The sequence below is a fragment of the Panulirus ornatus genome, chromosome 12, assembly GCF_036320965.1.
Source record: "Panulirus ornatus isolate Po-2019 chromosome 12, ASM3632096v1, whole genome shotgun sequence".
In the NCBI taxonomy this organism is placed as follows: Eukaryota; Metazoa; Arthropoda; class Malacostraca; order Decapoda; family Palinuridae; genus Panulirus; species Panulirus ornatus.
Window position 1 is genome coordinate 31,166,582 of NC_092235.1, and position 15,003 is coordinate 31,181,584.

Below are 15,003 nucleotides of genomic sequence, written 5' to 3' on the forward strand. Positions count from 1 at the left end.
CCCACCACACAGGAAATAGCAACCCCCCCCCTTCAGCTAGGTAGCGCCAAGAAAACAGACAAAAAGGACCACATTTGTTCACATTCAGTCTCTAGCTGTCATGTGTAATGCACTGAAACCACAGCTCCCTATCCACATCCAGGCCCCACAGATCTTTGCATGGTTTACCCCAGACGCTTCACACGCCCTGGTTCAGTCCACTGACAGCATGTTGACCCCAGTATACCACATCGTTCCAATTCCCTGTATTCCTTGCATGTCTTTCTGTTGATAACGCTACCTCACTAATGCAGGAAATGGCGAATAGAACGAAAGAAAGAAAGAAAGATCTCTCTTTTATCCCTGGGGGTATGGGAGAAAGAATACCTCCCACGCATTCCCCGCGTGTCGTAGAAGGCGACTAAAGGGGACAGGAGTGGGGGCTAGAAACCCTCCCCTCCTTGTATTTTAACTTAAGGGGAAACAGAAGAAGGAGTCACGCGGGGAGTGCTCATCCTCCTCGAAAGCTCAGATTGGGGTGTCTAAATGTGTGTAGATGTAACCAAGATGAGAAAAAAAGGAGAGATAGGTAGTATGTTTGAGAAAAGGAACTTGGATGTTTTGGCTCTGAGTAAAACGAAGCTCAAGGGTAAAGGGGAAGAGTGCTTTGGAAATGTTTTGGGAGAAAAGTCAGGGTTGCTGAGAGGACAAGAGCAAAGGAAGGAGTAGCACTATTCCTGAAACAGGAGTTGTGGGAGTATATGATTGAGTGTAAGAAAGTAAACTCTAGTTTGATATGGGTAAAACTGAAAGTGGTTGGAGAGAGATGTGTGATTATTGGAGCCTATGCACCTGGGCATGAGAAAAAAGATCATGAGAGGCAAGTGTTTTGGAAGCAGCTGAGTGAGTGTGTTAGCAGTTTTGATGCACGAGACCAGGTTATAGTGATGGGTGATTTGAATGCAAAAGTGAGTAATAAGGCAGTTGAGGGAATAATTGATGTACATGGGGTGTTTAGTGTTGTAAATGGAAATGGTGAAGAGCTTGTATATTTGTGTGCTGAAAAAGGACTGGTGACTGGGAATACCTGGTTTAAAAAGAGAATATACATAAGTATACGTATGTAAGTAGGAGAGATGGGCAGAAAGCATTATTGGATTATGTGTTGATTGATAGGCATGCAAAAGAGAGACTTTTGGATGTTAATGTCCTGAGAGGTGCAACTGGAGGGATGTCTGATCATTATCTTGTGGAGGTGAAGGTGAAGATTTGTAGAGGTTTTCAGAAGAGAGAATGTTGGAGTGAAGAGAGTGGTGAGAGTAAGTGACCCTGGGAAGGAGACTTGTGTGAGGAAGTACCAGGAGAGATTGAGTTCAGAATGGAAAAAAGTGAGAGGAAAGGACATAAAGGGAGTGGGGGAGGAATGGGAGGTATTTAGGGAAGCAGTGATGGCTTGTGTAAAAGATGCTTGTGGCATGAGAAAGGTGGGAGGTGGGCAGATTAGAAAGGGTAGTGAGTCGTGGGGTGAAGAAGTAAGATTATTAGTGAAAGAGAAGAGAGAGGCATTTGGACGATTTTTGCAGGGAAATAGTGCGAATGATTGGGAGATGATTAAAAGAAAGAGGCAGGAGGTCAAGAGAAAGGTGCAAGAAGTGAAAAAGAGGGCAAATGAGAGTTGAGGTGAGAGATTATCATTATATTTCAGAGAGAAAAAAAAAGATATTTTCGAAGGAAGTAAATAAAGTGCATGAGACAAGAGAACAAATGGGAACATCGGTGAAGGGGACCAATGGGGAGGTAATAACAAGCAGTGGTGATGTGAGGAGATGGAGTGAGTATCCTGAAGGTTTGTTCAATGTGTTTGATGATACAGTGGCAGATATAGGGTGTTTTAGTCGGAGGGATGTGGGAAGTAAGAGGGGTCAGGGAGAATGATTCGGTAAACAGAAAAGAGGTAGTGAAAGCTTTGCGGAAGATGAAAGACGGCAAGGCGGCAGGTTTGGATGGCATTGCAGTGGAATTTATTATAAAAGGGGGTGACTGTGTTGTTGACTGGTTGATGAGGATATTCTATGTATGTATGGCTCATGGTGAAGTGCCTGAGGATTGGCAGAATGCATGCATACTGCCATTGTACAAAGGCAAAGGGGATACAGGTGAATGTTCAAATTACAGAGGTATAAGTTTCTTGAGTATTCCTGGAAAATTATATGGGAGGGTATTGATTGAGAGGGTGAAGGCATGTTCAGAGCATCAGATTGGGGAAAAGCACTGTGATTTTGTAAGTGGTAGAGGATATGCAGATCAGATGTTTGCTTTGAAGAATGTATGTGAGAAATACTTAGAAAAACAAATGGATCTGTATGTAGCATTTATGGGTCTGGAGAAGGCATATGATAAAGTTGACAGAGATGCTCTGTGGAAGGTATTAAGAATATATGGTATGGGAGGCAAGTTGCTAGAAGCAGTGAAAAGTTTTTATCAATGAGGATGTGAGGCATGTGTATGAGTAGGAAGAGAGGAAAGTGATTGGTTCTCAGTGAATGTCAGTTTGCGGCAGGGGTGCATGATGTCTCCATGGTAGTTTAATTTGTTTATGTATGGGGCTGTTAGGGAGGTGAATGCAAGACTTTTGGAGAGAGGGGCAAGTATGCAGTTTGTTGTGGATGAGAGGGCTTGGGAGTGAGTCAGTTGTTGTTCACTGATGATACAGTACTAGTGGCTGATTTGGGTGAGACAGTGTAGAAGCTCTGACTGAGCTTGGTAAAGTGTGTGAAACAAGAAAGCTGAGCGTAAATGTAAATAAGAGCAAGGTTATTAGGTACAGTAGGGTTGAGGGACAAGTCAATTGGGAGGTAAGTTTGAATGGACAAAAACTGGAGGAAGTGAAGTGTTTTAGATATCTGGGAGTGGATTTGGCAGCAGATGGAACCATGGAAGTGGAAGTGAATCGCAGGGTGGGGAGGGGGTGAAAGTTCTGGGTGCATTGAAAAATGTGTGGAAGGCAAGAACATTATCTCGGAAAGCAAAAATGGGTATGTTTGAAGGAATAGTGGTTCCAACAATGTTATATGGATGCGAGGCATGGGCTATAGATAGGGTTGTGCAGAGGAGAGTGGGTGTGTTGGAAATGAAATGTTTGAGAACAATATGTGGTATGAGGTGGTTTGATCAAGTAAGTAATGAAAGGGTAAGAGAGGTGTGTGGTAAAAAAAAGAGTGTGGCTAAGAGAGCAGAAGAGGGTGTACTGAAATTGGTCACATGGAGAGAATGAGTGAGAAAAGATTGACGAAGAGGATACATGTGTCTGAGGTGGAGGGAACGAGGAGAAGTGGGAGATCAAAATGGAGGTGGAAGGACGCAGTGAAAAAGATTTTGAGCAATCAGGGCCTGAACACGCAGGAGGGTGAAAGGCATGCAAGGAATTGAGCGAATTGGAACAATGTAGTATACTAGGGTCAACGTGCTGTCAATGGAATGAACAAGGGCATGTGAAGCGTCTGGGGTAAACCATGGAAAGTTCTGTGGGGCGTGGATGTGGAAAGGGAGCTGTGGTTTCGGTGCATTATACATGACAGCTAGAGACTGAGTGTGAACGAATGTGGCCTTTGTTGTCTTTTTCTAGCACTACCTCATGCACATTCGGGGGGGAGGGGGGTGTCATTTCATGTGTGGTGGGGTGGCGACAGGAGTAAATGAAGGCAACAAGTATGAATTATGTACATGTGTATATATGTGTATGTCTGTGTATGTACATAAATGTATATGTTGAAATGTATAGGCATGTATATGTGCGTGTGTGGACGTGTATGTATATACATGTGTATGTGGGTGGGTTGGGCCATTCTTTCGTCTGTTTCCTTGCACTACCTCACCAACACGGAAGACAGCAACAAAGTATAATAAATGCAGAATAAATAAATAATATATCTCTCTTACCCTTTCATTACTTACTCAGTCAAATATATATGTATGTATATCATTATCATACTTCATCAACATCACCCGCATCAGTGAGGTAGTGCCGGGAAACAGACAAAGAATGACCCATCCACTCATATACTCATATATATATATATATATATATATATATATACATACACACCCATACACGTACATATACATACATATACATATCACCATATACATAGATATATATACACATACAGACATATACATATATACATATGTACAATTCATACCAGCTTGCCTTCAATCCATTCCCAGCACACCCCAGTTACCCCCCACTTCAGCGAGGTAGTGCCAGGAAAACTGACAAAAAAGGCCACATTCATTCACACTCAATCTATAGCTCTTGTGTAATGCACCAAAACCATAGCTCCCATTCCACAGACCTTTCCATGGTTTTCCCTAGACCAGACGTTTCACATGCCCTGGTTCAGTCCATTGGCAGCACGCCAACTCCAGTATACCACATCATTCCAGTTCACTCTATACCCTGCACACCTTTCACCCTCTTATATGTTCAAGACCCAATCCCTCAGTCTTTTTCACTCCATCTTTCCACCTCCCAATTTGGTCTCCTACTTCTCCTTGTTCCCTCTACCTCTGACATATATATCCTCTTTGTCAATCTTTCCTCACTCATTCTCTTCATATGTCCAAACCATTTCAACACACTCTTCTGCTCTCTCAACTACTCTTTTTATCATCACACATCACTCTTACCCTTTCATTACTACACAACTAAATTTAAGTCATGAGCTGAAAATATGAAATTTTTCATGGTTAAGTGACCTAAAAAATAGGTAATTATCATTTACCAACATAATTAATACTATGTCCCGTTCCCCTTCCTTCTGATGCAGTCCAGTGGCCAGTTGGAAATGCTGCCAGAAAGATTCTTTAGTACTTCTAAGGAAAACTACCTCATAGCTATTTAAAGACCACCTCAAGTTTTTTTTTTTTTTTAAGGCTCCAGTTATGGACAAAAGTCCACATTCAGGCTGAGCCTTAATATAGAGAGAATTATGAAAACAAAGGCAAGGGAAAGTAATTACAAATTTTTGAGAAAGTGAAAAACCTGTCTTTTGAAATGTGCCAGGTCATAGTTACTGGGAAAGACATGAGATGGCAGAGAGTTCCAAAGCTTCAACATGCAGGGAAAGAAGCAGGTAGCAAAATGGCAAACCCTTGAGCTGCTGATGGTCGCACAATAATCATGTGATGCAACAGCTTGTCGAGTATTGCGTGATCTAGCTAGTGGTGTGGGCACGAGCAGCCAGTGCTTAGGATAAAAAACTGAAGTAATACCTATAAAAGAGGGAAAGTGAACCAACTGGAACAGTTTTTAAGGTGGATTGCTTTCAACTCAATTCTGTCAAGTAAGGATGTAGAGCTAGAGGCACCCCATAAGAGAGCAGTACTCCATACAGGGATGAATCAATCCCTTGTATGAAGAGAACAACTGTTTAGAAGAGAAGTTTTGACATCTAGACAGGACACCCAGTTTCTTAATAGGCAGACTTAGCTATTCCTGTAATGTGGGGTTTCCAAGAAAGAGTGCATGTTACAGTAATACCAACTATGTTCACTGAGTCAAGGGGTGGAAATGCAGAACAGTCAAAGGAGAGAAGAGAGTTGTGAGTTTTTGATAGAGAGATGGGTAGATTTTGTGTATCCAACTGAGATATCCTACCCAAGTCTGAGTTTATTGTGGAAGCTATGTCAAGACAATATGCAGACTGAGTGAGAGAAGAGGGAGTAGAACTGAAGTATGTGGATGCATGCAGTGTTGAGTTGTCAGAGTATGAGTGCACTGGATTATTTGTGGAGGAGAGGAAATTATTGAAAAAAGGAGAAAAAGTGTAGCCTTCACCATAAAAGGAAAAAGATGCAGCTTATAAAGTAAATGATGCAGGAATGAGTTGCTGAAGAGATGGGGAGATAATGAATATACAAACAATTAATCAAAGTATGTGAAATGCATGGGTAAAAACATACAAGTAAAGAATATCTCACATGATGAATTTGTAGAAAGAACTTGAGAGACCTTTGGTAAAGTATGGGTAAACAGCAAATAACTGCAGAAAATACGATTAAGCTAAATGATTAAAACATAAAAGTCTATTCCATTTCCTGGACATACCAATAAGGAAATTTTGTACAATTGCATGTAATATCAACCTTTGTCTGCTGTATACTAATGAGACTGGGAGGAGCTGGAGGAACATGGTTGTTCTGTGTCTTCTTCTCTGTGACTTCTTCAGGTATTGTAATTCTAAAGGAAAGAGCTCTGGAGGACACCAACTCCAACTGCTGTAATATTTCCTGCAGAATAACCACTGAAAAACATCCACATTCTAGCCTGAAATCCAAAGATTTGAGTCATTCAGTTTTATGGAAGAATATATGAAACATTGTTGCAGGGTTATGGCATTCCCCCATCAGTAAGCATCACAATTCCTAAGGTCCATCCTTTCTCTATGATAGCCACCTTTCTTTACAAATGGCTAACATTAGTGACTGGGAGAATGGAAACATTAGGCAAGTTGCACAGCCCTTATAATTGTCAGAGGTAAATTATGTACTACCATTATAACTGCCTGAGGTAAACTATATACTACACTTATATATGCCTAAGGTAAACAATATACTGCCCTTATAACTGCCAGAGATAAATTATGTACTACCCTTATACCTAATGGAGGTAAATTATATACTGCTGTCCTTATAATTGCCAGAATCATCAAGTACTGTACACAGATTTAATATTCAAAAAAATACACTTGCTCAATTAATGGACAGAAGGAAAAAAGACATTCTGTGATAACTTTAAAGTTCCTTAATCAATTTGACAATACTGATATCAAGCAATTCCATGAAATTGGAAAGATCTAAGTGATTATAGGACAAAGGACAAAACGGCAAGGAAAAGTCAGAAAAATATGAAGGTATACCTCCACGGAAATAATAATAATAGTGGCAGCGAATGGAACCAAGGAAGCTGATGTGAGTCATAGGGTGGGGGAGGAGGTGAAGGTTCTGGGAGCGATGAATAATGGGTGGAAAGAGAGAACATTATCTGAAAGAGCAAAAATGGGTATGTCTGAAAGAACAGTAGTTTCAACAATATCATACTGTTGGACAAGGGTAGTACGGAGGAGGGTGGATGTGGTGGAAATGAAACGTTTAAGGCCAATATGTGGTGTGAGGTGGTTTCATAGAATAAGTACTGAAAGAGTAAGAGATATGTGTGGCAATAAAGTGTGTGGCTGAGAGAGCAGAAGAGGGTGTGTTGAAATGTTCTGGACATATGGAGAGAATGAGTGAGGAAAGGTTGACAAAGAGGATATATATTTTAGAGGTGGAAGGAACAAGGAGAAGCAGGAGACTAAATTGGAGATGGAAGGATGGAGTGAAGATTTTGACATCGAGGCCCAAACATGCAGGACGGTGAAGAGCGTGCACAGAACAGAGTGAACTGGAACGATGCATTATACTGGAGTCGACATGCTGTCGATGGACTGAACCAGGACATATGAAACATCCAGGGTAAACCATGGAAAGGTCTGTGAGCCCTGGAAGTGGATAGGGAGCTGTGGTTTTGGTGCATTACAAATGACAAATATAGAATGAATGTGAGAAGCTGTGGCCTTTTTTCATGTTTCCTGGCGCTATCTTGCCGACGCAAGAAGTGGCTAAGCTGTTTCATGAGGGACGGGGTGGCATGGAAATGGATGAAGGTGAACATGTGTGAACATGTGCATGTGTACATATGTATATGTATGCATATATACATGTATGCATATGTTGAAATGTATATGCATGTAAATGTTGTCGTCTGTTTTCCTGGTATGAATATGTACATGTTTATATATGTATATGTCTAGGTATGTGTATGTATATGTATGAATATGAGTATATGTTGATATTTATGTGTATGTGTATGTAATGTATGGGAATTTATGTGTCTATATATAAATATATATATAGACACACACACACACACACACACACATATATATATATATATATATATATATATATATATATATATATATATATATATATATATTTTTTTTTTTTTTTTTTTTTTTTTTTATACTTTGTCGCTGTCTCCCGCGTTTGCGAGGTAGCGCAAGGAAACAGACGAAAGAAATGGCCCAACCCCCCCCATACACATGTACATACACACGTCCACACACGCAATATACATACCTACACAGCTTTCCATGGTTTACCCCAGACGCTTCACATGCCTTGATTCAATCCACTGACAGCACGTCAACCCCTGTATACCACATCGCTCCAATTCACTCTATTCCTTGCCCTCCTTTCACCCTCCTGCATGTTCAGGCCCCGATCACACAAAATCCTTTTCACTCCATCTTTCCACCTCCAATTTGGTCTCCCTCTTCTCCTCGTTCCCTCCACCTCCGACACATATATCCTCTTGGTCAATCTTTCCTCACTCATTCTCTCCATGTGCCCAAACCACTTCAAAACACCCTCTTCTGCTCTCTCAACCACGCTCTTTTTATTTCCACACATCCCTCTTACCCTTACGTTACTTACTCGATCAAACCACCTCACACCACACATTGTCCTCAAACATCTCATTTCCAGCACATCCATCCTCCTGCGCACAACTCTATCCATAGCCCACGCCTCGCAACCATACAACATTGCTGGAACCACTATTCCTTCAAACATACCCATTTTTGCTTTCCGGGATAATGTTCTCGACTTCCACACATTTTTCAAGGCTCCCAAAATTTTCGCCCCCTCCCCCACCCTATGATCCACTTCCGCTTCCATGGTTCCATCCGCTGACAGATCCACTCCCAGATATCTAAAACACTTCACTTCCTCCAGCCTCTCACCATTCAAACTCACCTCCCAATTGACTTGACCCTCAACCCTACTGTACCTAATAACCTTGCTCTTATTGACATTTACTCTTAACTTTCTTCTTCCACACACTTTACCAAACTCCGTCACCAGCTTCTGCAGTTTCTCACATGAATCAGCCACCAGCGCTGTATCATCAGCGAACAACAACTGACTCACTTCCCAAGCTCTCTCATCCCCAACAGACTTCATACTTGCCCCTCTTTCCAAAACTCTTGCATTTACCTCCCTAACAACCCCATCCATAAACAAATTAAACAACCATGGAGACATCACACACCCCTGCCGCAAACCTACATTCACTGAGAACCAATCACTTTCCTCTCTTCCTACACGTACACATGCCTTACATCCTCGATAAAAACTTTTCACTGCTTCTAACAACTTGCCTCCCACACCATATATTCTTAATACCTTCCACAGAGCATCTCTATCAACTCTATCATATGCCTTCTCCAGATCCATAAATGCTACATACAAATCCATTTGCTTTTCTAAGTATTTCTCACATACATTCTTCAAAGCAAACACCTGATCCACACATCCTCTACCACTTCTGAAACCACACTGCTCTTCCCCAATCTGATGCTCTGTACATGCCTTCACCCTCTCAATCAATACCCTCCCATATAATTTACCAGGAATACTCAACAAACTTATACCTCTGTAATTTGAGCACTCACTCTTATCCCCTTTGCCTTTGTACAATGGCACTATGCAAGCATTCCGCCAATCCTCAGGCACCTCACCATGAGTCATACATACATTAAATAACCTTACCAACCAGTCAACAATACAGTCACCCCCTTTTTTAATAAATTCCACTGCAATACCATCCAAACCTGCTGCCTTGCCGGCTTTCATCTTCCGCAAAGCTTTTACTACCTCTTCTCTGTTTACCAAATCATTTTCCCTAACCCTCTCACTTTGCACACCACCTCGACCCAAACACCCTATATCTGCCACTCTGTCATCAGACACATTCAACAAACCTTCAAAATACTCATTCCATCTCCTTCTCACATCACCACTACTTGTTATCACCTCCCCATTTACGCCCTTTACTGAAGTTCCCATTTGCTCCCTTGTCTTACGCACCCTATTTACCTCCTTCCAGAACATCTTTTTATTCTCCCTAAAATTTACTGATAGTCTCTCACCCCAACTCTCATTTGCCCTTTTTTTCACCTCTTGCACCTTTCTCTTGACCTCCTGTCTCTTTCTTTTATACTTCTCCCACTCAATTGCATTTTTTCCCTGCAAAAATCGTCCAAATGCCTCTCTCTTCTCTTTCACTAATACTCTTACTTCTTCATCCCACCACTCACTACCCTTTCTAAACAGCCCACCTCCCACTCTTCTCATGCCACAAGCATCTTTTGCGCAATCCATCACTGATTCCCTAAATACATCCCATTCCTCCCCCACTCCCCTTACTTCCATTGTTCTCACCTTTTTCCATTCTGTACACAGTCTCTCCTGATACTTCTTCACACAGGTCTCCTTCCCAAGCTCACTTACTCTCACCATATATATATATATATATATATATATTTTTTTTTTTTTTTTTTTGCTTTGTTGCTGTCTCCTGCGTTTGTGAGGTAGCACAAGGAAACAGACAAAAGAAATGGCCCAACCCACCCCCATACACATGTAATATACATATGTCCACACACGCAAATATACATACCTACACAGCTTTCCATGGTTTACCCCAGATGCTTCACATACCCTGATTCAATCCACTGACAGCACGTCAACCCCGGTATACCACATCGATCCAATTCACTCTATTCCTTGCCCTCCTTTCACCCTCCTGCATGTTCAGGCCCCGATCACACAAAATCTTTTTCACTCCATCTTTCCACCTCCAATTTGGTCTCCCACTTCTCCTCGTTCCCTCCACCTCCGACACATACATCCTCTTGGTCAATCTTTCCTCACTCATTCTCTCCATGTGCGCAAACCATTTCAAAACACCCTCTTCTGCTCTCTCAACCACGCTCTTTTTATTTCCACACATCTCTCTTACCCTTACTTTACTTACTCAATCAAACCACCTCACACCACACACTGTCCTCAAACATCTCATTTCCAGCACATCCATCCTCCTGCGCACAACTCTATCCATAGCCCACGCCTCGCAACCATACAACATTGTTGGAACCACTATTCCTTCAAACATACCCATTTTTGCTTTCCGAGATAATGTTCTCGACTTCCACACATTCTTCAAGGCTCCCAGGAATTTCGCCCCCTCCCCCACCCTATGATCCACTTCCGCTTCCATGGTTCCATCCGCTGCCAAATCCACTCCCAGATATCTAAAACATTTTACTTCCTCCAGTTTTTCTCCATTCAAACTTACCTCCCAATTGACTTGACCCTCAACCCTACTGTACCTAATAACCTTGCTCTTATTCACATTTACTCTTAACTTTCTTCTTTCACACACTTTACCAAACTCAGTCACCAGCTTCTGCAGTTTCTCACATGAATCAGCCACCAGCGCTGTATCATCAGCGAACAACAACTGACTCACTTCCCAAGCTCTCTCATCCACAACAGACTTCATACTTGCCCCTCTTTCCAAAACTCTTGCATTCACCTCCCTAACAACCCCATCCATAAACAAATTAAACAACCATGGAGACATCACACACCCCTGCCGCAAACCTACATTCACTGAGAACCAATCACTTTCCTCTCTTCCTACACGTACACATACCTTACATCCTCGATAAAATCTTTTCACTGCTTCTAACAACTTGCCTCCCACACCATATATTCTTAATACCTTCCACAGAGCATCTCTATCAACTCTATCATATGCCTTCTCCAGATCCATAAATGCTACATACAAATCCATTTGCTTTTCTAAGTATTTCTCACATACATTCTTCAAAGCAAACACCTGATCCACACATCCTCTACCACTTCTGAAACCACACTGCTCTTCCTCAATCTGATGCTCTGTACATGCCTTCACCCTCTCAATCAATACCCTCCCATATAATTTACCAGGAATACTCAACAAACTTAAACCTCTGTAATTTGAGCACTCACTCTTATCCCCTTTGCCTTTGTACAATGGCATTATGCACGCATTCCGCCAATCCTCAGGCACCTCACCATGAGTCATACATACATTAAATAACCTTACCAACCAGTCAATAATACAGTCACCCCCTTTTTTAATAAATTCCACTGCAATACCATCCAAACCTGCTGCCTTGCTGGCTTTCATCTTCCACAAAGCTTTTACTACCTCTTCTCTGTTTACCAAATCATATATATATATATATATATATATATATATATATATATATATATATATATATTTTTTTTTTTTTTCTTTTTTTTTTTTTTTAATTTTCCAAAAGAAGGAACAGAGAAGGGGGCCAGGTGAGGATATTCCCTCAAAGGCCCAGTCCTCTGTTCTTAACGCTACCTCGCTATCGCGGGAAATGGTGAATAGTATGAAAAAAAAAAGAAAAAGAAAATATATGCCTGGATGTGGAAGGGGAGCTGTGGTTTCGGTGCAATATACATGACAGCTAGAGACTGAGTGTGAACGAATGGGGCCTTTGTTGTCTTTTCCTAGCGCTACCTCGCACGCATGCTGGGAGAGGGGGTTGTCATTTCATGTGTGGCGGGGTGGCAATGGCAATGAATAAAGGCAGCAAGTATGAATTATGTTCATGTATATGTCTGGGTATGTATATATATGTATATGTTGAAATGTATAGGTATGTATATGTGCATGTGTGGACGTGTATGTATATACATGTGTATGTGGGTGGGTTGGGCCATTCTTTCGTCTGTTTCCTTGCGCTACCTTGCTGACGCAGGAGACAGCGAAAAAGTATGATAAATAGATAAATAGATAAATATATATATAAATTTGAATGCAAAGGTGAGTAATGTGGCAGGTGAGGGAATAATTGGTATACATTGGGTGTTCAGTGTTGTAAATGGAAATGGTGAAGAGCTTGTAGATTTATGTGCTGAAAAAGGACTGGTGATTGGGAATACCTGGTTTAAAAAAGTGATATATACATAAGTATACGTATGTAAGTAGGAGAGATGGCTAGAGAGCATTATTGGATTACGTGTTAATTGACAGGCGCGCGAAAGAGAGACTTTTGGATGTTAATGTGCTGAGAGGTGCAACTGGAGGGATGTCTGATCATTATCTTGTGGAGGCTAAGGTGAAGATTTGTATGGGTTTTCAGAAAAGAAGAGTGAATGTTGGGGTGAAGAGGGTGGTGAGAGTAAGTGAGCTTGGGAAGGAGACTTGTGTGAGGAAGTACCAGGAGAGACTGAGTACAGAATGGAAAAAGGTAAGAACAATGGAAGTAAGGGGAGTGGGGGAGGAATGGGATGTATTTAGGGAATCAGTGATGGATTGCGCAAAAGATGCTTGTGGCATGAGAAGAGTGGGAGGTGGGTTGATTAGACAGGGTAGTGAGTGGTGGGATGAAGAAGTAAGATTATTAGTGAAAGAGAAGAGAGAGGCATTTGGACGATTTTTGCAAGGAAAAAATGCAATTGAGTGGGAGATGTATAAAAGAAAGAGACAGGAGGTCAAGAGAAAGGTGCAAGAGGTTAAAAAGAGGGCAAATGAGAGTTGGGGTGAGAGAGTATCATTAAATTTTAGGGAGAATAAAAAGATGTTCTGGAAGGAGGTATAGGTATGTATATGTGCATGTGTGGACGTGTATGTATATACATGTGTATGTGGGTGGGTTGGGCCATTCTTTCGTCTGTTTCCTTGCGCTACCTTGCTGACGCGGGAGACAGCGAAAAAGTATGATAAATAGATAAATAGATAAATATATATATAAATTTGAATGCAAAGGTGAGTAATGTGGCAGTTGAGGGCATAATTGGTATACATGGGGTGTTCAGTGTTGTAAATGGAAATGGTGAAGAGCTTGTAGATTTATGTGCTGAAAAAGGACTGGTGATTGGGAATACCTGGTTTTAAAAGCGAGATATACATAAGTATACGTATGTAAGTAGGAGAGATGGCCAGAGAGCGTTATTGGATTACGTGTTAACTGACAGGCGCGCGAAAGAGAGACTTTTGGATGTTAATGTGCTGAGAGGTGCAACTGGAGGGATGTCTGATCATTATCTTGTGGAGGCTAAAGTGAAGATTTGTATGGGTTTTCAGAAAAGAAGAGTGAATGTTGGGGTGAAGAGGGTGGTGAGAGTAAGTGAGCTTGGGAAGAAGACTTGTGTGAGGAAGTACCAGGAGAGACTGAGTACAGAATGGAAAAAGGTGAGAACAATGGAAGTAAGGGGAGTGGGGGAGGAATGGGATGTATTTAGGGAATCAGTGATGGATTGCGCAAAAGATGCTTGTGGCATGAGAAGAGTGGGAGGTGGGTTGATTAGAAAGGGTAGTGAGTGGTGGGATGGAGAAGTAAGATTATTAGTGAAAGAGAAGAGAGAGGCATTTGGACGATTTCTGCAGGGAAAAAATGCAATTGAGTGGGAGATGTATAAAAGAAAGAGACAGGAGGTCAAGAGAAAGGTGCAAGAGGTGAAAAAGAGGGCAAATGAGAGTTGGGGTGAGAGAGTATCATTAAATTTTAGGGAGAATAAAAAGATGTTCTGGAAGGAGGTAAATAAAGTGCGTAAGACAAGGGAGCAAATGGGAACTTCAGTGAAGGGCGCAAATGGGGAGGTGATAACAAGTAGTGGGGATGTGAGAAGGAGATGGAGTGAGTATTTTGAAGGTTTGTTGAATGCGTTTGATGATAGAGTGGCAGATATAGGGTGTCTTGGGCGAGGTGGTGTGCAAAGTGAGAGGGTTAGGGAAAATGATTTGGTAAACAGAGAAGAGGTAGTAAAAGCTTTGCGGAAGATGAAAGCTGGCAAGGCAGCAGGTTTGGATGGTATTGCAGAGGAATTTATCAAAAAAGGGGGTGACTGTATTATTGACTGGTTGGTAAGGTTATTTAATGTATGTATGACTCATGGTGAGGTGCCTGAGGATTGGCAGAATGCGTGAATAGTGCCATTGTACAAAGGCAAAGGGGATAAGAGTGAGTGCTCAAATTACAGAGGTATAAGTTTGTGGAGTATTCCTGGTAAATTATATGGGAGGGTATTGATTGAGAGGGTGAAGGCATGTACAGA

General features: G+C 41.6%; 1 protein-coding gene across 2 annotated transcripts in view; it reads right to left on the reverse strand.

Moving 5' to 3' along the window:
* The window catches only part of Tango6 (transport and golgi organization 6), a 180,905-nt gene that overhangs the window by 138,635 nt on the left and 27,267 nt on the right, over positions 1 to 15,003 (reverse strand). For both annotated transcript variants that reach the window (XM_071667770.1, XM_071667771.1), the window contains exon 3: positions 6,127 to 6,307. In XM_071667770.1, coding sequence (XP_071523871.1) covers positions 6,127 to 6,307 — 181 coding nt within the window. The remainder of the gene's footprint in view (positions 1 to 6,126; positions 6,308 to 15,003) is intronic.